Consider the following 26,811-nt stretch of genomic DNA (forward strand, 5'->3'; position numbering starts at 1 on the left):
AAGCCAGGTTGTTTTAAGGAATGTTTGCTATTCAGATCCAGACTCATTAAAAAATCAAAGTAAAATGGGGGGTGGGAAGTGTAGGAAGACCCCTGGTGACTACATATCCAAGCTATATACTAGAGTTCTGCTTTAGAAATTTAAGTTCACCTTTATATTCCATCTGTACTATTTCTTTATCAATTGCTCACTTGGTTGTGAATTCAGGAAAGAGGAAGAGGGATAACTATTGCCTTTAGATCTCACAACTATTATGTCAAAACATGCAAGAGTGGGCCTAAGGAAAAAAGAAATTGAGAAAATGTATAATGTGAGGCATACAATTCTGATTTTGTGTCCTCAAATTTTAAAATAAAGTTTACAATACAGTATTAGATTTTTGATATGGATTTTAAAATTGTATTTTATATTCATATCTTTTCTACCCATATCTCCTTAAGAGCATAGGTGTTATGCAGCATTAATGGCCATAACCATATGTGTTTTTCCCTGTCATACATGGCAGTCACTGGTGAAGGTCAAGAACTTAAGTGCAACACTCAAAATGTCCCATGACTTCATTTTTTAATAATGTGAAACCTAGTTAAGCTGATTTGACTCTATGGCAGTAGTGTGCAGCATAAACTATTCGGCATTAACAGAATACAAATAGAATGCTTCTTATACACGTCTAGCCTCCATAATCATGTCATTGATCTACACACAAAATTGCAACATACATTTCTAAAAATTGGATAATTGCAGTTGCTAAAGTGAAACAAAGAAGAAGGAGGAGAAGGAGAAGGAGAGGAAGGGAAGGGGAAGAAGTGGGGGAGAGAGAGGGTGAAGAGAATGAGGAGGAGAAGGAGGAAAGGAGAAGGAGAAGAAGAAAGGACATTCTTTATTCTATTAGTCTCACCTTCTCAAAATATTTAATTTCATACTCCAGGATGATTCCATTGGGACGATCTGGCTCTTGCCAAGACAAAGAGATACTGTTTTTTGCAATCTTCCCCTTTTTCACATTGGTGACTGGAGAGGGGGCTGCAAAATAGTATAAATAAAGAATTGCATGATTAACAGAGTCCTGAAATTACAAGGTGGTATAATTTATAATGGCATTCTTAGTATATAATATAATTATACATTAACAATTTAGCAAAAAACTGAATAAACAATTAAATTTTCTTTTAACCTGAAAACAATTTTACTTTCTCTATGTAATAAAAATGTTTATAGACTATAAAGTGTGTTACAAATATAAATCAAGTATCTTGAGAATTTTTTTAAAACTATAGTCATATAGAATCCTACATCTACATTTTTTTCTTTGAAGTTTAGAAACATAAATGAACTATCTTACTCTCCTTATGGAATAAAGATGTTTTTGATGACCTTATATATCTTCCATGTTTCTAAAATGTATTGACTCTGTATAATATATCCCATTAAGCTAGTACACATGATTATCTATATTACCATATTTTCACAACATTAAGATTCTTTTATAATTTTATAATGATATGGGTCCTATAATCCTTGATAAAATCATATCTTAAATATAGTGAGGGTTGCCTTCAAACATGTTATTAAACTTGTAATATTTCTCGAAAACAATAGCAGAAAAAAATCTGATCTGAAAGATTTTCCTCTAAAGTAAGGAGCAAGAAAATGAGGCCTATTCCTACAACTTTTACTAAATATAATATTAGAAGTTATAGCCCCAGCAATTAGGCAAGAAAAGGAAATAAAAGACATCCAAATTGGAAAATAAGTAAAAGTGTCACTATTTGCAGATGACATGATACTTACTATATATAGAAAAAGCTAAAGACTCTACCAAAAATGCTATCAACTAAAATTAATTTAGTCAAGTTCCAGGATATAAAATGAATACACAGAAATCTATTGTGTTTCTATACACTAATAATGAACTACCAGAAAGAGAAATTAAGAGATCATAGCTACAATGACATTAAAAAAGATAAAATACCAAAGAATAAAATTAATCAAAGAGGTGAAAGGTCTGTATAAGACACTGAAGAAAGAAATTAAGGACAACACAAATAAATGGAACGATATGCTGCACTCATGGACTGGAGGAATTAATTTTGTTAAAATGTCCACACCACCTATAGCAATCTACAGATTCAGTGCAATCCCTATCAAAACATGAATGACATTTTTCATAGAATTATAACAAATAATCCTAAAATGCATACAGAATCACAAAACACACCAAATAGCCAAAGCAATAACAAAACTGGGTGTATCATACTTCTTGATTTCAAACTACACTACAAAGATACAGTAATCAAAATGGTATGATACTGGAACAAAAACAGAAATATAAATCTATGGAACAAAACAGAAAGTCCAGATATGAATATACACATATATGGCCAATTAATTTATGACACGTGAAGAAAGAACATACAATGGGAATGGATAGTCTTTTCAATAAACCAAGTGAAAGGATGAAACTGGACTATTATCTTGCACCATACACAAAAATTAACTAAAAATGCATTAAAGACATGAATATAAGATTTGAAACTATAAAACTCCTAGGAAAACATAGACATTATTCTTAGTGATTTTTTTTTAGATAATTTTACCTCCTCAGGCAAAAGCATAAAAGCAAAATTTTTAAATTTTTTAAAATGTTTATTTATTTTTGAGAAAGAGAGAGAGAGAGAGAGAGAGAGAGAGCAAAGTAAGGTGAGGGGCAGGGAGAGAGGGAGACACAGAATCCGAAGCAGGCTCCAGGCTCTGAGCTGTCAGCACAGAGCCCTACACAGGGCTCAAACTCATGAAATGTGAGATCATGACCTGAGCTGAAGTCAGATGCTAAACTGAGTGAGCCACCCAGGCACCCCGAAAAGCAAACTTTAAAAAAAATAATGGGATTTTGAGGCCCCTGGGTGTCTCAGTTAGTTAAGAGTCCGACTCTTGATCTCAGGTCAGGTCATGATCTCATGGTAAATGGGTTCGAGCTCTGCATCCACCTGTGCACTGATAGTGGAGAGCATGATTGAGATTCTGTCTCCCTCTCTCTACCCCTTCTCCCCACCCCTGTCTCTCAAAATAAATACTAAACTTAAAAATAATGGACCTACATCAAACTATAAAACCTTTGCACAGTGAAGGCAACTATCAACAAAATGAAAAGTCAACCTACTGAATAAGAGAAGTTACTTGCAAATGATATATCTGATGAGGGGTTATATGCAAAATATATAAAGAACTCATACAACTCAATAACAACAACAACAACAACAACAACAGCAGCAACAACAGCAAAACATAACCCGATTAAAACAAAAGTGGAGAGAAGACTTGAAGAAACTCATTTCCAAAGACACACAGCCAACAAGCACATTAGAAGATGTTCAACATCACTAATCATCATAAAAATGCACATCAAAAACACAATGAGATACCACTTCATACCTGTCAGAATAGCTATTATCAAAAGGACAAGAAATAACAAGTGTTGGCAAAGATATGAGAAAAGGGAACTCTCATGTACTGTTGGTGGATAAACTGGTACAGCTGTTATGAAAACAATATGGTGGGGTACCTGGATGGCTCAGTCGGTTAAGCACCTGACTTCGGCTCAGGTCATGATCTCACCACTCATTAGTTCCAGCCCCGCGTTGAAGCCTCCTTCAAGTTCTGTGTCTCCCTCTCTCTCTGCCCCTCTCCCACTCATGCTCTGCCTCTTTGTCTCAAAAATAAACGTTAAAAAAATTAAAAAGAAATAAAAAGAAAACAACATGGGGATTCCTCAAAAAATTAAAGAACAGAACTACTATAATGTCTAGCAATTCCTCTTCTGGGTATTTACCCAAAAAAGGGTGAAAACACTTTTGAAAAGATCTTTATGTTCATTGCAGCATTATTGACAATAACTAAGATAAAGCAGCAGCCTAAGTGTCCATCATTAGATGAAAAGTTATAAAATATGTTATATGTTATACTATATATATGTTACATACTATAAAGATATATATGTATGTATATATATATATATATATATATATATTTACTTATGTGATACATATGGTATATGCCTGGTATATATGTATATGTGTATGTTTGTGCGTGTGCATGTGTGTATATGTGTATACACACATGGAATATTAGCCATAAGAAAATGAAAGCTTGTCATTTGTGACAATGTGGATAGACCTAAAGCGTAGTATACTAAATGAAATAAGTCTGACAGAGAAAGACAAATATGATTTCACTTATATGTGGAATTAAAAAAAAATAAAACAGAAAACAGAAACAGGCTAAATGATACAGAGAATAAACTAGCAGTTGTCAAAGAGCTGAGAGACAGGGAAATAGGTGAAATAGGTGAAGGGGACTAAAAGGTATCAACTTACAGTTATAAAATAAATAAGTCAGGGGGATGCAATATAATCAATAATATTGTAATGAGTTTGTACAGTGACAGATGGTAACTTGACCTATTGTGGTGATCATTTCATAATGTATAAAAATATTGACTATCTTTTGCACTTGAAACTAATATAATATTGTTTGTCAGTTAAAGTTTCATAAAAAATTCCTTCATTTCCATCCCCTCAAATATTTTACTAGAAGTCACAATTACTTACGATGTTCATTGCTATCTGTCAGTGCCTATTACATGGCTCTTCTAATGAAAATAGAAAAATACATGCTATTTTCGATGTGTCTGGATTCCAATAATGTGGATACTTGATTTAACATCCGTTTTGTCAATCTATGGATATTTGTATAGATTCTGGGTGTGACAATACAAATATGTGATGGCTAGTATCTTTCTTGATGTAAGTTTCTTGATGTAAGATCATTACCTTTGCAATTTTTAGCTTTGATAAGACACAGGAAAGACTATCATGGACTAATGAGTGGTGTGCGTGTGCACGTGTGTGTGCATGTGTGCAGAGAAAAGGAGAGTAATAATATATATTATATATTATATGTATATTATATGTATAATGCACATATAAGGTAGAACAGATGCCAGCCATAGGGAATAGTGTATAGCCAGAGTCATAGCCCTATCTGAACAACATCAAACATCTGGTGAGATTAAGTTATATATACATATATGCAACTTACATATTATATATAGAATTTAGATATACTTTATATTATATCATACATACGATATATAAATATATATAATTTACTCACTAAACAGTAAAAGACAAATCCAAAACTGCACACAAGGATTCACATTTTCTGGCACCCTGTATCTTTTCTTACTTCATCTCCTGCTAGCTCTGTCCGGGCTGTCTGGTCTTAGGGCACCTCAGACACACTTCTGCCTAAGGACTTGGTATTCCAGCATCAGAGGTGCTTCTCACCCTGACTTCTCCAAGGCTTTCTCCCTCTCCTGTGGTTTTCTCACTGAGACCTTGTCTGTCCACTCTATGATTTGAGTAACCAATTCTCACCCTTGCCCCTCTCTCCTCACCGTGCCCTCTGCTCCTTCAGGATTTTATTTTTCTTGCACTACCTGATATACATATCTGAATTACAGATTTGTTTTTTTCAATCCCTCAAGTAGAATGTCATTTTTATGAGGACAGGGATATTGTTTATTTCATTCATTGTTGAATTCTTATATATAGAACAATGCCTGGGATAGAGGAGAGTCTAATATATATGTATGGAACAAATGATTGATAACAATCAAAGTGATATCTATAAAACCTTTTAACATTATTTTATTGTGTCAACAAAATCAACTATGAAACTCAAGGGTGAAGTATGTCTTTCATACACACACTAAAATAAATGGAAACAGATACAACCTGTAGGAAACAAAACTTAGTTAACTGTCTAGTGTTTCATATACCCATAACATGGTGATAATGACTTTGTAACTTGAATGTGTAATTTTTTATTCTTATAATCACGGGCTTTATGATATTCAGGTTCAGAGGGTTCATATATTCAGTTTTATCTTGTTTTCTCAAACATATCCAGTTCCTCAGAGTTTTCTGCAATAATAAAGAATGCTCACTGTGCATATAAACCAAAATTCTCTAAAAGTACCTTTGAAATTGCAGTTTGTTTACTTTTATGGAAATTGTAATTGACAGGTAGTTCTCACAGTCATATTTTGGCATAGGTTCAAAGTCCTTATTGGTTTCCCAATGAGGGAAAGTCACGCCATAGTTGGCACTATGGAAGAAGCATCCAGAAGACAAGGAAACAAGAAAAGAGTAAGCTATGGACTCTGTACTTTATCATAGTGTTTATAGCAAAGTAGCAAATATACAGAAGTAGAAACAGTAACAAGTTGATGATACTGCCCCTTTTCTATTCATAAATTGAATTTAGTATGTATGCTCCATGAAGGTTGGAATTAATTTGGTTTAGCTCACTGCTATAAAAAAAATTTCCAGAAAGTTACTTGGCATCTAGAAATCTCAGAAATATCTGTTGAATGGGTGCATGGCTGAATGAATGGGAAATGCATACATGATCATGTATGACATCATCAGACAAAACCGAGTTTGTCTCATCTTAAGTGCATACACTAGGATCTTATGATTTGGGCATTTGTGTTTTATTTTAAAATTTAACCAATCCTTTAAAAAAATAATAAACCATTTCAAAGTGAGGTTATCAACTAAATATTAACATAGATATAATTAGCCTGAAGTGGAATACTTTGTTATTTACCTCCATCAGAGTTAAACAGAAATTGTGTAGCTTTCAAAGATGACTCTATTTAAAAAGCACCATTGTTTTCCAGACTGGGTTTTCTCAGAGACTAAATAGCATTCTTTACAGCTTGGTCAGAGTGGGGAGAGAAGACCACACTCAGGTTAGAATAGTTTAGGAGTAAAGTTCAGAAATAATTTCCTCAGTGACAACACCTCTCTGACTCATTTGGGTAAAGCTGATGAAAGTGGGGACACTGACAGCTCCTGAGGACATGATGATGATGCGCAAATTATGGATGGCAGTGCTTTACTTTTGTAAACTATTTTACAGATATTATGCACATTAAAATAACTGCAATAACTGGATGGCTCAGTCAGTTAAGCACTGGACTCTTGATTTTGGCTCAGGTCATGATCTCAGGGTGGTGGAATCAAGCCCGTGTGTGGAGCCTGCTTGGGATTCTCTCTCCCTCTCCCTCTGTCCAATCCCCATTCATGTTCTCACTGTCTTTCTCTCTGTCTCAATAATGATAATGATAATGATAATAATAATAATAACTGTAAGCAGATTTGTCAGCATCAAGGGCATGTTTAATTTATGTTAGTCATCTTCCCACTGATACCGTTAACTCATTCTTTACCTGTTCGAGCTTTCATGAAGTGAGCATGGCACAAAATGAGAATGATGACTTAGAGCATTTCTGCTTGTAAATTTTTGTTGAATGATGTTAAATCATAAAAGTATTACTGCCATAGGGTAAGAAGAACAAAAATACTAAAGAAATCACGTTGTGAACAGAACAAAACAATTTATGTAACTTCTGAATTTCACATTTTGGGTCTGTGAGAACATTCCATTTGTTTCTGTATTACAGCTTCCATGGTGGAGCTGACATTTAACTAATAGTATGATAAGCAAGGTACTGATCCTTCAGGCTAGTTACAGTTCCCATTATGGGTTAATGTTTTTGTCTGTTTAATTTATTTTAATTTAAAATATTTTTACATTTATAGAAAGATAATAAAGAGAGTACAGGAAGTTCCCACATATCCCACACTTAGTGTCTCCTATTAGGAATATCTCACAACAGTGTAAACAGTACATCTGTCACAATTAATGAAATTCTATTAACACATTATTATTAACTAAAGTCCATACTTTATTCCGATTTCCTTAGTTTTTATTTATTATCTTTGTTCTGTCCCAAGATTCCATCCAGTATACCAGATTACATGGTATAGTCGCCGTGTCTCCTTAGGATCCTCTTGGCTATAATACTTTCTCAGACTTTGTATGATTTGGTGCTTTTGACATTTTTTTTTCAGTATACTTAATAAGAATTAGAATACCTCTCAATCATTATTGATTTGATGTTTCTCTCATGATTAGAGTTATAAGGTTTTTGGGGTAAAGCTCCTTTTTATTACATCATATCAAGGGTACATACTATCAGTATACCATCACTATTAGGTTAACCTTGATTGCCCAACTGCAGTAGTGTTAATCAAGTTTCTTTTTCCAGTTTTCCATACTTTAATCTTTGGAAGGAAGTCACTATGTACAGCCTGCACTTAAGGAATGGGGAGTATACTGTACTTCCTTGAGGCCAGAGTATTTGCATAAGTTATCTGCATATGAGATTTGTCCATTCTTCCTTATTTGTTTGTTTGTTTAATCACATATATATATCAATGTAAACGCAAGGAATTTTTTTATACATTGGTATAAAATCTAATACTTTATTTTGCAACTCAAATTGTTAAAACTTTCACCATTGGTTTACTCTTTCAGTCTCTCTGATACACCCTTATCATTGTGGGTTTGTTGGTTTTCTTTATATATATATATATATACACACACACACAAATATTTATATATAAATATCATGTATATTTGTATTTAATATATTTATATTATATTTATATTGTTACATATTATATTATATATAATATATTATAAATATATTAAATTATATTATTATGGTCAGAATGGGAAGAGAAGACCACAGTCAGGTTAGAATAGAATATATAGAATATATATATAAATATATACATATTATATAATAATATAATATATATTATATATATTATATTATAACTTAATATTTAATTTATATATGAGTATATAATATAATATATATTATATATATTTTTTATTTACTTTATGGCACTAGTAGATCAGATGCACCCAGTTCTAGAATCAGTCCTTTCTCCTAAGAGCACTGGTTTCTTCTATTGGAGAATGTTATTAGAAACCAAGATCCAGATATGCTCTTTGCTACTGGGGTGTCATGGCTTCTCCTTTCAAGTCATAGAGCTGGGAACTAAATGTGTTTATGTCAACCTATGTATATCTATAGATATATACTTATATCTACATACATATGAATATTAAATGAAACATGAGTATATACTGATATTACCAACTCTAATCAGTTACTACACAGGTCATCATAGCTTCCACACTAATTATTTATAACCTCATATTCCAACAGTGGTTCCAACCATCTACCGAACATTTACTTAATTGTTCAATTCTAGTATATATGTCTAGCGGTTAAAGAATTGCTAATCTATGTCTGTTTGACTTATTGATAATGATATAACTAGAAATCACTAAAATCTCAGCAGGTCAAGCAATGATATACAAAACCCTGCCATCATTATGTAAAGCAGAATGTGTCCTACCTCTTCAAATATGGAAAGCTAGCTTAAGGTACATTATCCCCACATAGAAAGAGTGCCATGACATAGCTTTCAAGTCAAACAAAACTGGCTTCAAATCCTTTGGCAGCCAATCAGTTTTCTAGCTGTGTGATCCTGTTTAGGTTACTTAACCTCTATAAATGTCCTTTTTATATTTAAAGTAGTAACAGTGATACAAACTCATCTTTTTGTAATGTTGAAATATGATTCTCTTTGTATATTATCAGATATAGGGTGGGTGCCAAATAAATACCCTTTGTAATAATATCAGTTGTAAAATATCAGTCAGTTGTTTCAGAAGACTTCAATAATGGATTCTCCATAATTCTTAAATGATTCCATCAATCAAAATCATTTCTAGCCTCTTCTCTGAACTTGTCACTGTTCTAAATGTTGGGTGAGATCAAAAGGCAGAGTACCTGTAGAGAGATGTTTTGATATTCTACATCCAGTGAATTTCATGAATCTATAGCAATAAATACTTATAGGCAAACTTCCTTGATAACTATAGATTTTTTTATTGCACTGAAAAGTTTTTGAATTTTGAAGTGACTAATAGTTCACTTAGGATAGAATGTCTATAAAAATAAGAGAATGAATATGATGGAAACATAAAACTTAATTGTGTTAAGTGGAATAAGAAAATACCGTTCATCAGTCACTTACCCAATGTTATTTGTGTAGACAAAAATAGATTATAGACAGAACCATGAATTTATTACTTGTATTTAAAAATAATATATCTCCATGCATTTGACTTATCTACCTATATTTTGAATCTTAAAGCTTTGAGAAAGCCAAACAAGGCAACATTGAAATCCTCTCAGTCTGTGACAGTCCATGAATGTGTTAAAACTTCCTCAGACGGCACTTCTTTTACTTTCCTACAAAAGTCCCTCTACATGAGTAATGTATTAGTTTATTTGCATACAATTTCTAAAAAAAAAAATACAAGTATCTAATAACTGATTCTGAGGTCAAAATTTGGACATCTGGGTTGTCACTATCTGCCAGCTGGAAGCCACCCCTTATCCCTGCCATGCATAATTCATCATATTTAGGAGCTTCTTATTATCCAGGTTGGCCTGGACCAGTTTTTCCTAAAAATATAGATCATTAGTTTTCTTTCCAGGAAATTCTGAATTAGGTGGTCAGATTGGGGCCAAGTTTTAATAAAGACTCTCTAACTGAATCATTTTACTAGTAAAATTTGGGAATCACTAATGGTAAATCATGCTAAGATTAGTTATTTTTTTAGCCTAATTATATAAATTTAGAAAACTGAGGTTAGAAACTAGATTAGTGCTAATGTTCTGTGAACTGCTGCTGTCCTAAACCTTTAGCTCACTATTATTGACTGTTATACCCTGATCTCTGTCACCATATCTGTCTTTCTTCATTTGGGTATTATTCTTTCCTATATTTAATATTTTCCTGATCCATTAGTATTTTTGGTAAAGATTTGTTTGCTCATTCATACATAATCTGGTTTAGTCCAACTACAGTATGCAAGCTGGTGCAGCGACTCTGGAAAACAGTATGGAGGTTTCTCAAAAAACTAAAAATAGAACTACCCTATGACCCAGCAATTGCACTACTAGGCATTTTTCCAAGGGATACAGGTGTGTTGTTTTGAAGGGACACAGGCACCCCCATGTTTATAGCAATACTATCAACAATAGCCAAAGTATGGAAAGAGCCCAAATGTCCATCAATGGATGAATGGATAAAAAGATGTGGTATTTATATATACAATGGAGTATTACTCAGCAATCAAAAAGAAGTAATCTTGCCATTTGCAACTACGTGGATGGAACTGGAGGGTATTATGATAAGTGAAATGAGTCAGTCAGAGAAAGACAAAAATCATACAACTTCACTTATATGAGGACTTTAAGAGACAGATGAACATAAGAAAAGGGAAACAAAAATAATATAAAAACAGGGAGGGGGACAAAACAGAAGAGACTCATAAATATGGAGAACAAACTGAGGGTTGCTGGAGGGGTTGTGGGATGGGCTAAATGGGTGAGGGGCACTAAGGAATCTATTCCTGAAATCATTGTTGTACTATATGCTAACTAATTTGGATGTAAATTTAAAAAAGTAAAAAAGAAAATTAAAAAAAGAAAAGAAATAACAAAAAAATGCTTCAAACTGAGTCTTTAGAGCATGTGAGCTAATATTTGGATAGTGCTGAGAACAATGTCTGCAAAGAGCAGAAATTATGCCAGTTTTAAAGCTTTAGAGTAAACATCTATTATTTGAAGGTAAAAAAATAAGATTTTTTTAAATTAATGAGAAATACAGTTTAATTAAATTACAAACATATCTGAAGTTGTTAAAATGGAAAAGTAAGGCATACATTTTGAAATATATACACACTCACTACATATTATGTCAGAAATTTTGTATCTCATATTATATACAGAATATAAATTATACATATACATATATATATTATATACACACACACACACTTATTCTACATATAATATATACTTATCACTACTTTGTCATTTGATGCTACTGGACCAAGAAAAATAACTTCAGTGCATTCTCAACACACCTGGTATCCAGGCTCTCTTCTAAAGAAAGAGGGCATTTTAGCAGTTTCTTTCTCAAATAAAAATTCAATCTGCTCATTCAGACAAAACCTACAATCATTCCATTTTAAGAGCCTGCAACAGGATCTTTTGATATATGAGCTCAGTGAAGTTTTGAAAGACCATACCACAAAAACCGGGCCTTAAATGTCAGTAGTTGTAGAGAGATGATATCCTTTTTGATAAAAAGAACCTATGAACTAAAACGTCCCATTAGGTATGGTGTGTTTTTTTTCCAAAGACTTGAAAATCATAAGATATTGAAAATTAATTGTTTTCAGTAGGAAATAAAAGCAACTTAATTGCAAAGAAGTAATTTTTGGCATGATCAGACTTAATAGTATTAAACCATATGCTTCAAATATCATTTTGAAGTCATATTCACAATGGTGTTAATTAGAAAAGTAAATGGCAATAATAAAAATAGACAACTATATCACTGGCATTTATAGTCACCATTTTCCAAAACAATCATGCAAATTACAAAAACAAATATTAAATGTAACAATGTGTAAAATGACAACATGCCTCTGTGTGGATAACAAAATTAATCCCACATCAAATAAATTATCATAGAATTTGTTTTCCATTTATTCCTTATTACTCTGTAATGGAATTTTTAGTACACAAAGTGGCCTTCACGTCAATGATTATTTAATCTCAATAACCACAGTACCCATTTTATGAGAAACAGAGTTTAAACAATTTTTACAGTATCCTTTAAAAAAATTATGTCTAGTAAATGATGTGGCACAGTTGGAAAACCTTAATCAACCCAGTATTATTCAGTTACATTATATTCAAGGACTATAGTTCTATGTATAATTTTCAATATTGTTTATCCATATTAAACCTTAATAGAAGGTATGATATTGAGTTTTTTAGGTGGATAAATAGTAATTAGGTTAGCACACTTTTCTTTTTTTCATAAAAAGTAATGTCTTCTTATAAATACGTATTATAAAAGGACTTAACCACAGAAAAATCCACTAACAGTAACAAAGACATACAAGGGAAACTGCAATTCAAATCTTAATTACTTCAAGATTTTCACAGTCAAAACTAGTCTGACTAGCATTTTAAAGAATAAAATAAATACATTATAAATATAAGTAGCTCATGTTTTATCCTTTATCATTTCTCATTGTTCTTAATTTTACATAGCTATGCAAGTAACAGGAATTATTTAATTCAACAAAAATCATGATAATAAGTTATCTTTTATTACTTACGGTTTTAAAAAATATATATTAGATTCCTAATATATCATTAAAATTCAAGGCCACCACAACTTCTTTCTCTAAATATATTCTTTCTAAGGCCATCTGACAATACTCCTTTAAAATCTGAAATTGTGCCAGTGGAAACAAACAAAATTTAAAGTTTATGACTACAAAATAACCAGAGAGAACTGAGTGATACTTATCAGCTGATCTCATAAACATCCCATTCACAATATCTTAAAATAGTGTAATTTCTAGCAGTGACATGACAGCTTATAACTAGAAAGAATACAAGATTAGCGATTACAGCTAGTCAACCTTTTGAGTCCAGAGGAAAGCCAAATCAAGATATTCTGTTCCAAATTAGTAATGCTATCAGATATTTAATTTGTTGGTCCTTACCATGGGACTAATTTTCAGGGACTCAAACCCACATATTCTTCAAGTTGTGGAAAATCTTAGCCAATATTCAAGAGGCACGTAAACCCATTTTGTACTTACAGTTATCACACAGAAATTCTCAAGGCCAACAAAGTAAAGCACTATCCATTTGTCATCAGAGGTTCAAATGACATAAAAGGTCCATATTTTTGGTTCCCCTGGAATAGTAGTTTGTGTTCACATTTACCAAAAAACAATATCAAACAAACAAACAAACAAAATTCTGGTTGTAAAATGCCCAAGATGATATATTTTATAAAATTTCAGTTATTAGAAAGAACTAAGTCCAAAGTTTGCTTTGACAAATGTTTAACAAATGTTGGCTAAATAAATGAACAAATACATTTATGGATGTATAAATGGATAAAGCAGCTATTGTAATTACCTCACAATGATGACATATTGCATTTATAGTAAATATTATGTGCTTTAAAGTCTAAGCACTTTATACACATTAAATCATTCTATCTTTCTAACATCCCTAGGAAGTAAGGACTAATACCATTCCCTTCTGAAGTACCAAGAAGTTAAGTAACTTATCCAATCAGCCCATCAGGAACTGGCAGATCTAAGAAGTCTAGCTTCAGAATTTGCATTCTTAAATAGTGTACCATAGAACAATGAAAGAATCTTTCATAATAGAGATGCTACACTCAGTACTTACTTGAGCATCAAATTATATTAAAGATTACTCACAATATCTAATTTTCCTTTACATAGCTCAATGTCTTAATTTTGATTCAATTCATATAGTGTCTTCCAAAGCTGATTACAGAAAACAAAATGTAAACAACCAATCTGTAATAAAAAAAAATAGGCAACCCTTTATTGTCGTACACACAATATGCACTTGGTGACATATAATTGTGTCTATTCTGAGTTGCATAACCTAAAGCAATTGTTTGAAACAATTTTAACTACCCTAACACACTTAGAAGAAAACATACAAATGTGTGAGAGCTCCCTATATATACTTCCATACTGATGAAACCTAAAAATTTTCTTCTTAGAAAAAAGCCCTAAGGTAAATCACAATCCTTACAAGCATTAACGGTACATAGGTAATGATTGCTCTCCATGTGTGACACCACAGACCAGATGGACTACGGATTTTGAGCACTTTTTTGCAAGCTAGATGCAATTCAGTCTTCTCTGCCACTCAGAAATGCGCAGTTAAACTCTTTGAGACAAATATTATCATACAGAGAAACATGAATATCCTCTAATTTATATATATTTAATAAATACATATTTCACAACGTTGATGCTTTATGGTAAATAAATAATAACTTGCAAGGAGTTACACTGGAACAATCAGGGTCTGTGCTATAGAGTAACACAGAAAGGATGTGGAGGTGTCATGTAAATCTCTCCTTTCTATTTCCCAGCATATTCCTTTCCCCAAGTCTCAAACCATCTACCTCTCTCTCTATCACAGGGTCTTTTAAGAGGCCCCCCGAGGGAAAAAGAATGGTATCAGAAATCCTCCACTCATCTTCCCTTCCTTCTTTCATAATTACTGAAAAACCAGTATGTGTCAGAGACTAGTCACTTGGATTATCGCAGTCAACAACTCCACGTGTCCTGGCAAGTGATCATAAAACTGGAATATTAAAAATAAATTATTTGGGAGAGTATTATACACCACAAATACAGAAAGTTAAACGATTCCTCTATTTACCTGCTTCCCAGACTACATAAGTCTTGAGTACAGTGAGTGGCCTAATTTGTCTTTGTATCCTCTATTACTAGAAAAAAGATAAGCACATGGTAGGTGCCTAAGGGGGGTTGGGGGGTGGAATCCAATCAATCAAGAAGCCAGTGAAACAAGAAACTGCTACAAAATACTGTTGATGAGTGGTGAAGATGTAATATCATCATTAAAAACATAATAGAACCTTGGTTTTTCAAAATCTATGGGTGAGACTGACAAATGCCATTGTTACTTTTCTGTTAGCTTTTATTTAAATGCCAAAAGGGAGTAAACTTGAGTTCAGTTAACCTTAACAAGTTCATTCTCTCTTATGAGTAAAAATGAAACCAGATTAACAAATTCTTATGAATAGAAGGGACAATCAGGGCAGGTGAAAATTACTAAGAATTACAATAAATATAATTTTATTGTGCTTTTCAAAGACATGGTTATACATAATCGCCTGTTATGCAGAAAAATCACTATACATACAGAAGTGAAACAAGGCATAGACATTTGTGACCCAACAAAATCATTTAAAAATAGTGGAAGCAAAGTTCACTTGCATCTCTTTATAATGTCTACAGTTAATTAGTGGAAACAACAGTCAGGAGATTTCATAAGTTCTGGTTGAGAATTATCTCAAGTAGCCCTAGATTGCCGTGTTGAGTTCTTCTCTCAATTAAACTTTTCGTCATTTTTCTTCATCATTGACATTAGTCCATTAGCTTTCACTTTCTACTACAGCTTTTATATCTGCCTAGAGCATACTGTATCTTATTTTTTGAGAAAGCAGGTAAAAAATGTTATACAAATTGATAAATTTATATAGTATATAATACACTAATACATATATAAATGTATATGTGCATATATAAATATATGCATATGTAAATACATAATGCATAAATATATATGTAAGTATATTTAGTGCATCTATGTTTTCAGTACTAATAGCTCATAAGCAGTGAAGTTAGGATTTAAACCCAGATATGTCTGATTCTAAAGATAACTCACCTGGTACTTCTATATATAAATGAGGCATACTTTGAATTAATTTTACTAAGCATCTCATTATATAGATATACTTATGAATATATATTATATAATACACAGATTATATGTATTAATATACCATATGTATATATCTGAATATATGTATGTTACACATACACATATATACATATATATAATAATAACTTCACCCACTGATTTCAAAGCATCATATGTAATTAAGTACCTAACCCACAGCAAAATAAGGAAATATTAGGCACAATTTAGGACTGAAGTAGATTCTTTATAGTTCACTAAAATACCACATGATGTTTATTTTTAATATAGTTTTTTGTATTTTTGTGACCTTAAAAATGACTTCAATAATATAAACATATTGCTTGTTCTGTAACAATAGAATCCAGACATAATCAAGGTAAAATTTAGGGAAGGCTCCATATTAAAAAGTAATACATACACAACAAAATATCCCAAGGCCCTAATTATTAGACCTTAATTTGGTGAAACCAAGACCTAAGACCACGCTAATATTTTTGATAGTTCCTTAGAATGTGTTATGATAAACATACCTTGGCTACAATATTGGCATATAATGCTTGATTTCATTCTCCCAGACAGTCAGACACAAAGACACATTTTAACATAGCCCTGGCACAACACCCTATTGTATATGTTTCCTATTACCTGCTATAACTACCACATGCTTAGTGACTTAAAAACAAACAAACAAACAAATGTATTCTCATGAAGAGGGAAAAAGTCTAAAATAAAGGTATGGATAGAGCTGCATTCCTTCTGAAGGTTTCAGAAAGAAATCATTCCCTTGTCTTCTCCACTTTCTAGAGGGTTCCACTTCCGTGTCTCTAGCCCCTTCTACCTTCCAAGCATACCACTCCAGCCTCTGGTTCCACAGACATATCTTTCTCTACTTCTAACTCTATTGCCTCTTTTTTTATAAAGGCTGTCATAATTATTTTGGGCCCACACCAATAATACAGGGTAATCGTTCAATCTTAAAATCCGTAACTTAATCACATCCACAAAGTTCTCTTTGCCATGTAAAGTAGCATATTCAGTGATTTCAGGGACTAGGATAGAAACATTTTTGTAGGGCCATTATTCAACCTACCACATGTATACACATTCTGTATATAATTTGTTGGGTTTTATCTGTATCACTTTATAGGCTTTGCCTTTCCACATAATAATATGTTTTAAGGCAATATATTTATGATAACATCTCTGTTATGGAACTGTCAAATGCACCTACTGAATTATATTTTATATACATATTTCCAAACACTTTCCATAGAGTTACTTAAACACAGCACATTAATATCTCACTTGCATTCATTTATGCAGGTTTTTTTTCTCGAAAATTCATCGAATTCTCTTTGAAACATTACAAAATGTTAAAAAAAATTCCTTTGCTTCACCTACAAATCACTTTTCCATTCATAACGTGCCTTCTACAGAAATAACTACAATCTTTCATCAAATGTTTATAAATTCTAATTAGGGAAGCAGAAATTTCCCCCTTGAATTAAATTGTAACGTTAAAACTAAAATGATTACTAATATTTATTAGACCATGAAGTACCCAACCCAGGGAATGCTCTGTTCAGAAGTAATTTTTGTGACTTTTCCAAGTTTCTTCAATTAAATGCTCCAGCCAGACACAATGCTGTATTAAGATATAATAATTAAAATGAAGTATGTAAACGACACAACACAAAAAATATGGGTCCCTATAATTTCTCCATTATCTTCTTATCTTCCTTGTATACAAATTGTGGCATATAGAGGTAAGGGAATTTAACATCAACAGCCAATATTACATTATAATGACCACATAAAAGAAAAAGCAAGTCAAATCTTGACTATAATTTCCAAATCGTGACTAACACTTTGTCCTAAACTAAATATGGACCCTAGGCAAGTTCATGAACTTTCACGATGTTTTATTAACACATAATTAATCACAATTTATTCTCATTGAGAGTTTAAGATTTGTGTCACAGGTGTTTGGGATCAGTATTTGCTTTGTATCCACTGTTATAGGTTTCCCAGCACAGAGAGGAAGTAGTTGCATTGATTAGACCACACCTATGGGCCAAGAATAATATTTGCAGAATTTAGTTGAAGAAGTATGCTTGAAGGCATAATAGTTGTAATAGCATTTATATGGTCTTTTTCATCTTCAAAGGATTTTTTAAGTGTAGCACAAACTAAGAAATCAAAATATTACAGACCTTGATACTAACTCACATGACCATAGAGAGCTGGGATATCCAACTGGATTGACAGATCCTAGAAATATTCTGAAGCATTTTTCTAGAGATAGGCTGTTTACTCCCTACTCTTTGTTCTCTGAAAAGTTCTTATGGTTACTAAAAACAGATCAGAGAATAAGTAGAACTTCCATTCTGGCTCTGCTACTATCTTAGCATTAGGAGCAAATCACTGAGCCTTTTTATATGTAAAATTAACATTGTAGAGCAGGGTATCTCTGCTATTTTCTCTGATACTTAAAAAAAATTCTATAAGCACAGCAATGAAGTACTGGGAGGAAAAAGAAAAGTCCTTCTGGAATTGATCAGAGAAGCCCTGATACATGGTAATGTGTCTTGACCATCAGGCTAATTAAATATCTGCATTAATGAAAATTACCTAATCTAAAAATTTTTAAACATGTTTTTTTTTCAACTCTTGGGTCCTAAATATTTGTTATACTGTGAGTATTGAATTTAAACACTTCATCACCTGATAATAGACACTATATTATTCTCAGTGGAGAAGGATAACAACAGTTAATTATGTAATAGTTTGATACAAGAACAAGTTCTATTTATTGAGACCAACTAAGCAGCTTTAGAGAGGAGAGTTGCTGAAATCGACCTATAGTTACAGGACGTAGGTCATTTGGGGTAGCTTCATCTTTTGAGGTGAAGTTGATCTGATGAAATAGAACTAGAAAATGTGGAGACTCTATACAGATAATTTTAATGAAATGATTTGTATTCTTCAAATATAGTATTTAATATTTTGGAGAAATGTTTTTGTTTTCTGATCAACTATTTATCAAAGTCTACTAATGTAGTGTTACAAACAAGAACAAAAAGTGTAACTAATCAAGGGACAGACATCTTCTTAGAGGCACTTTCCTATTAAATCTATATCTGTTCCCTTCTATTTTAAAACTCTACTTAGACAATACAGGGGCACCTGGGTGGCTCAGTCTGTTAAGCATCTGACTTTGGCTCAGGTCATGGTCTCGTGGTTCATGAGTTCAAGCCCCACATCGGACTCTATGCTGACAGCTCAGAGCCTGGAGCTTGCTTTGGATTCTGTGTGTGTGTCTCTCTCTACCCCTCCCCTGCTCATTCTCTGTCTCTCAAAAATAAGTAAACATTAAAAAAAATTTAAAAATACATTACTTACACAATCCAATGGTTTATTTCCTTATAATTAAATCATCTCCATATAAAAATGATGGAGGTATTGATGGGGTGATCCAAAGAGTCTGATAAAACAAAACAAAACAAAACAACCCCAAAGAGTCTAATAAAACAAAGATAATTTGGCTCCACATGTGTGTCAGAAGTTCCCTAACTTGAGACAAAATTAAATATTTTTCATTTCACAGTATGCATGAAATTCAGTAAAATATTCTTAGATTCAGTAGCACTGTAGATATTTTTAAATGTGCATATTTTAAACAGTCAAATCAGCATGAAATCATACAAATATAGGAACTACCGCAACCATAACTAACTTTGGCTATTTAGACATGAGATTATCTATCCATAACTAACTTGCACCTACTGGGACTTGGAGAGTTTAATGACTTTTTGATCAATTACATAATGCCTAAGGTTGTTTTTTCCCCATAATTCAGTACTCATCTCTTTTCTTTTTATCCTCTCATGAGTAAATGGTACCAGGCTTTTGATCTGTATATTTCCATCACAATAACATGGTAGGGGAGGAAAGAAATCTCTTTTTACAGTGTTCATTGCCAGGAATTTATGAATGATGTGCTAATTTTTGTAAGTGTGCCTAAATACAGTAAAAGGGTGATTTCATGAATATTTACACAAGATAAAAATATATTTAAAAAACAATATTTTCACTTTCCCTTTTTATCCACACATTACAAAGACATCTTTCTCAGACTTATTCTAGAATCTTAGCTCAGAATATTCTTGCGAAGAAGGCAAACAGAGCTGTCATACTGGGCTTATAAATTCTCACAAAGAATCTCTGGCTTCCTGCCAATCAGAGACTATTTGTTATTGTATTCAGTGGCCATCAGTCCTAACAAGTTCTGGGAAAACTTTCCAAGAGGGCCTTAAGCCCTCTTAAGAACACTTGTTCTTCATTAATAAAAAGACATCAAATTTTGCATAATCCATAAAGAGTAATAAAAGACTTTCCATTTTTATTAAATATTAACATGATACAATTGATGATATGTTACTAAACTTCACAACCAATGATACTTTTATAAAAAAAATCTATAATTAAGAATTGACCTAAATTTCTGATGTAGAAGCAAATTACCAATGCTGCTAACGACAAATTCATTCACAGGATTTCAACTCTGTTACTTCCCAGTATGAAACTGGATTCCACCTTGGATTCTAGAATGAGTTTGGAATCCAACTTAAGTTCTGTCCAAAAGTAGTGGCATCAGAAATCCTACTAGTGTCTTACTGTATTCATTTGTAAAATTGGGATTATGTTTGTCTCACTTAACTCCAAGGTCACAGGTATTTGAAGCCATATTAAATTTAATACTAACACAATAAAAATCTCTATATTAAAAAACACATTGATGTACAGGGCTAAAATTTAAGCATCCATTTCCTTTTTCTTTCCTGTGGTGTCTTATCAAATCTCAAAGGCTTCATACTCGTCCCTTTTAAAAAAGTGTCAGAAATGAAATCCTCTGGTTTCAGAATTGAAAACAGTATTTATCTGTTCATAAAACATCATAGTAGAATCATTCTTCCATCTAATTAATTACTTGCAGAGAAGCTACCATTTGCCAGGCACTATTTTAATTGCTGGAAAAACAGCAGTGAACAACATAACCAAGTCTCATGCTTTTGTGAAGCGACATTCAAAATACTATTGATTTATCTATAAACCATTAATGTAATGATCAAGAGACCACCAAGAATAATCATACCATTAACTCAAATATTTTTGTGATATCAGGTAGTGTATCACATTTGTTTTTTCAACCTATTCTTACTTGAATTCCTCCCCCCATACCCCCCACATCAGTTAAATCAATCAAGCAAGCTCATTTACCTCTCAGAATTATATATATGAATATAATTATTAATGTAAATGTGAAAGTATATACATGTATATAAATATACATACATACATACATACATACATGTATATATTTTTATATATTTTCATCTTGTTTGGAATGACCTCCCATATCTGGCTTCTAAAATATAAGCTGAAGACTGTGGAAACAAAAAGGAAGGTAGTGAATAACCACATGGGATTGAGGAGCATTATGAAAGAATTTAAATAAAGGAATACATGAGCTAAAGCTTAAAATGGAAATTTTTCCATCAGAAAAAGGGCAGGGACCATTTGGACTGAAGGAATATAAGTACAATGACTAAGTGCTAAGAAAATGTTATATCACACTTCGTGATGTTTGCATGAAGGATATGTATTGTAGGCAAAAGCAGGAAAGAAAGCTGGAATAAGAGTTAAAAACCAGATAATATGCTGTATCACTGATGTTATAATTAGGATAGTTTCTATTGTCATTGTTATTATTATTATTAAAATTTTACTTTTGGTGTAAAACCAGTGCCTCCAATAGATTATGAGCTTTTGAAGATAGTGACTGGTCTTTTACAATTTTATTTTATTTTATTTTTAAAATATTTATTTATTTTTGTTTTAAAGAGAGATACAGAATATGAACAGGGGAAGGGCAGAGACAGAGGGAGACGCGGAATCCAAAGCAGGCTCCAGGCTCTGAATTGTCAGCACAGAGCTGACACGGGGTTCAAACTCACAAACAGTGAGACCATGACCTCAGCCGAAGTTGGATGCCCAATCGACTTAGTCATCCAGGTGCCCCAAAGTCTTCTACAGTTTTACTCCCTACTTCCTGATACAAGCAATTGTACACAGGAATCACTTGGTAAATGTTTGTGATTGCTATTACTAACACTGCTGCAGTTGGTGCTGATGGCGCATGCAATTTATTTCATTGTTATTAAACAATGAAATTAATACAATTGCTTACTAACAATGAAAAGATCTATAGAAATCAAGTGAGATTGAAATGGCTTGGTGGAGACTGCTTTTAGTTGGGACTTGAATGATAGGATATGAATAAGTAGAAAATAAGAGAGAAAAGGAATTTAAACGAACAAACAAAAAAATGTCCAAAGGCTCATATATGCAAAATAGCAAAATGGAGAAAGTATATGCACATTAAAGATACTGTCTTCTGGATTGAAGTACTTCACTAATAAATGTTTGGATAATAAATTTAGATAGTTACGCCGGGTCCAAAGTACTAAAGATTTTGTAAATTAGACTGAGGTTAAATTGTATTGTAAATAAGAAAATACACATGCACAGGTACATGTGAACACACACACAGTCTATTTGCACAATTATAAAGAAACTACCATCATGAAAATGGCACAGTAAGATGATATCCCCGCCAAACTGTGTAGGATATCTGGGATGGAAAGGAGATAGAAACCATAAAATCATTGCTCTTCAAAGGAAAAGAAGAAAAGATAATTGGGCCCTGATCAATTGTACTATCTTTTCTTAAATAAAGTGTGTTCTTTTTCCAAGGGAATTACAATGCTCTAACTGCTCAAACTCAAACCCTACAACCACTACCCCCAGATAGCTTATGAAAAATAATTACATACCCAGTTGAAAACTTCAAGGATATCATGCTCCCTATATACAAATATTAAATTGATCACAAATTAATCACAAATTAAATTGATTACAAATATCCACTGAGTCACTTTAAGTTGGTTTTTTTTTAATCTTTCCTCATCTTTATTACAATGCTACCATAGTTCAAGGCCTTGCAATCTTGCTAGACAACTTAAACTGCCACTAGTTGGTACAGGGTTGTCATCACCTATAAAGTTCAAAGCCCTTAGCTTGGCATACAAAGAGCTTGACCCTATGCTTCTGGTAACACCTTCTTTCATTACCCTATCAGACGCATGTTATGCCAGCCATCAAGATTTTCTGTTCAACTGACTGAGTACAACATTTCAAAAGTCTGGAGGCCAACAGTAGAGACAAATTCCACAGAGATATCAAGCATGTTTGGAACTGAAAAATTAATTTTTAGAGTTAGCTACAAGATGGCTAGTGGTTTTAGACTTAAAAAAAAAGAAAAAGGAAAAAAAACCCAAGAATATTAGCTTACGTGAGTAAAAAATAAAAAGGAAATTAAAATTAAGTTATAACCACAAGAGATTATAATATTGTATAATTATGAAAGAGAAGTGAAGACACAGAAATCTTGTTGAGTAAGAGGCCAGTAAAAGAGACAGGTGGAGATGGTTTACGTTATAAACAGACGAAAGAGCTTACATTCATACACACTTGTATAACTCTATTCTGAATTCACTAAAACACAGCAAACGCTTATGTATACTAACTGTTGTAAATCCGAAAACAACCCCATGAGGTAGGTACTGGTATTGTGCCCATTTTACATATGGGAATACTGAAGTAGCAAGAAGCTACTAAATGGTATTGGATTGATCGAAGCCGGAGAATGTGAAATCAGAGTCTACATGTTTCATCACTGATGCTACCATTCTATATTGCAGGAGTTGTGTCTAGAAGAGGCAGGACAACTTGGAGTACTTAGGTACTTCAGATATGTACAAGTTGCTTTATATTCCTTCAAGAAATCCAGATATTTAGCATCATAGTATTACTTAAACTTATCATACAAGTTAGGTTAGTCAATGCATATTTTAGTTGTTTCTAATTCCTAACATAAATGGTACATGATCTTCATTCAACATAAAAAAATTTTTCTTCCCTGCCCCCCCCAACTATGAGATACCAAGAATCAGGATCCATTACTCTTTAAAATTCTACATAGTCTAACAGTTCTTACTTGCAAAGGCTGGTTGAAGCCTCTTTCTTAAATCTGAACAGAATTACAGGATTCTGACAGTAAGTGACATAAAAAACATTTGAGTTAGGAAGAAAATGTATGTGAATCCATGATCAAGTAACCATAATGCAGATAACAGGGTATTTTAGCTTGTCTTCTTAGCAGTTTGAGCTGATTATTCATGATCTTTTTCAAAACTATCCTGATTTATTTTAGTAATTGCAGTAGCACAGTTCAACTTGTGTGAGATATGTGTTTATTAGTCTATTTTCTCTTATGTTTGCATTTACCAAAAGGAAAGCAAACTGATTGGGATCAACTGTATTTAATTGACGTAGGCAAAATAAATATGTTTGATGTTTTTAAAAAGTAGGAAATACACTTACATTATAAGAATTTCTGTTATGTGGGTAGCTATGGTATTGTATGTGCTTTATTTCATTAATTTTTTGCAAAGCTTATAGATTGCACTAACTGCTTATTTTCTAGCTATCAAAAATAATATTTCTCTTCACAGATACTTGCCAGTAATATCACAAGATGTTGACATTGAGTCTTTGTAAATGTTACTGTAATATTTACATACAACAGAGTTTAAAGGAAAATAGTTAAGTAAAACAGAGTTCTTTGTCTCTTAATAATCTTTAAATAATTATTTGAAAATAATTATTTCCAATATCAGTAATATTTCCATTAACATCATAAGGCATTTATGCACAGTCAAGATGAATATTACTAAAAAGGTTTCATATAGATGTTATCAAACAAAATAAATAAAGTGTTCTCTGGGTTATTAATTCAACAAAGGTCTTTATAATGTATGAATAATACACTAAGAAAGGAACATTGCTATAAAAGAGGAGATTCCAGAGGAGAGACTGAGATCTGGATAAATATTGTACTTTAATACTATGTCTACAAAATTGTAGTGATAATGATGCAGAAAGAATAAGATTATGGAAAATATATGAATCTATTGTTTTTATAAAATATATTAATATTTTCCCTAAATTTTTGCAAAGAAAAACAAACACAGGGTGGAATTCTCTGTTCTTGTCAGAGGAGATATAAATTTATTTTCTATTAATTTATAATAGAAACACATACTTCAATTAAATGAGTTCTGTCTGTTATTTTTCAATAGATATTTCCAACATTATTTTTTTTTTGAGCTACATTAATGCTAAGGTTTGACCTTCCTCACTACTGTGTCTGTAGATGCCCCCTTTTAAAGCTATTGAACGTCAAAACACATCACACCAAATCTGACAATCACAAGTTCAAAGGCTTATTACTCACCCAGTCATTTGCAAATCAAGAGGTATTTTTGGGGGAGGGAGGGGGTACCACTACAAGGAGGGTTCTCATGTCTGGGAGGAGAGAGAGAAGAGAGAAAAGAAGGAAAGCCGAGTCTCAAGAGCCATTTTGGTAGCCATTTTCAATGTTATGTGTTTGGGCTGGTAGTTTGGAAAGAAAGATGAGAAGAAGCTGATGGTTGCCTTGTGTGCAACTTATTAAGCATTGTAGAAGCAAGTAGGGTTGGGATTTCTGTCTATCATCTGCCAAGGCCTTTATTAACTGTTCATCCAAATGTTATTTTACTGTGAATGACTTATTGCCTCCAAACTTATTTCTCCACCATTTAACTACCAAAAATATATTCACTGTTTCAGACATAGAAAGTTAACAATTTTCAAGATGATAAGGCTTGTCAATATACTTGCTTCTTGATTTTCCAATAATTTCAATTTACCATATTATTTATATCATCAGCACATTCTAACACTCTACTAAAAATGAATAATATAGAGTAATTAATTGAAAAATGCAAATAACCAATAAATATGAAAAAAGTGCTTTGCTTCATGTAGATTAAATCATTACTGATCCAGTTGGCAAAATTTAAAAAAATTTAAAATCATCTTATATTGGGGTGCCTGAGTGGCTCAGTCAGTTAAGCGTCCAACTTTGGCTCAGGTTATGATACGGTTCTTGGGTTTGAGCCACACATTGGGCTCTATTCTGACAGCTCAGAGCCTGGAGCCTGTTTTGGATTCTGTGTCTCCCTCTCTCTGCCCCTCACGTGTTCACTCTCTCTTTCTCAAAAGCAAATAAACATTAAAAATATTTTAAATAATAAAAATAAAATCATCTTATATTATTAATTGTGTGAGAAAGCCAATACTTCCATAGTTTATTTGTAAACTCACAAGCTTTTTCAAAAAGTAAGTTTATAATATTTACTTAATTTAAAATGTACAGGGGCGCCTGACTGGCTCAGTCAGTTGAGCTTCCGAATTCTGCTCAGGTCAAG

General features: G+C 32.5%; 1 protein-coding gene across 4 annotated transcripts in view; it reads right to left on the reverse strand.

The window, feature by feature from the left end:
• The window catches only part of EPHA5 (EPH receptor A5), a 341,103-nt gene that overhangs the window by 91,597 nt on the left and 222,695 nt on the right, over positions 1-26,811 (reverse strand). For all 4 annotated transcript variants that reach the window (XM_047091371.1, XM_047091369.1, XM_047091370.1 and 1 more), the window contains exon 6: positions 899-1,023. In XM_047091371.1, coding sequence (XP_046947327.1) covers positions 899-1,023 — 125 coding nt within the window. The remainder of the gene's footprint in view (positions 1-898; positions 1,024-26,811) is intronic.

This window comes from Lynx rufus, unplaced genomic scaffold (assembly GCF_022079265.1).
Source record: "Lynx rufus isolate CCGP_SWC_20201006 ecotype Redwood Valley unplaced genomic scaffold, mLynRuf1.p SCAF_3, whole genome shotgun sequence".
NCBI classification, from domain to species: domain Eukaryota; kingdom Metazoa; phylum Chordata; class Mammalia; order Carnivora; family Felidae; genus Lynx; species Lynx rufus.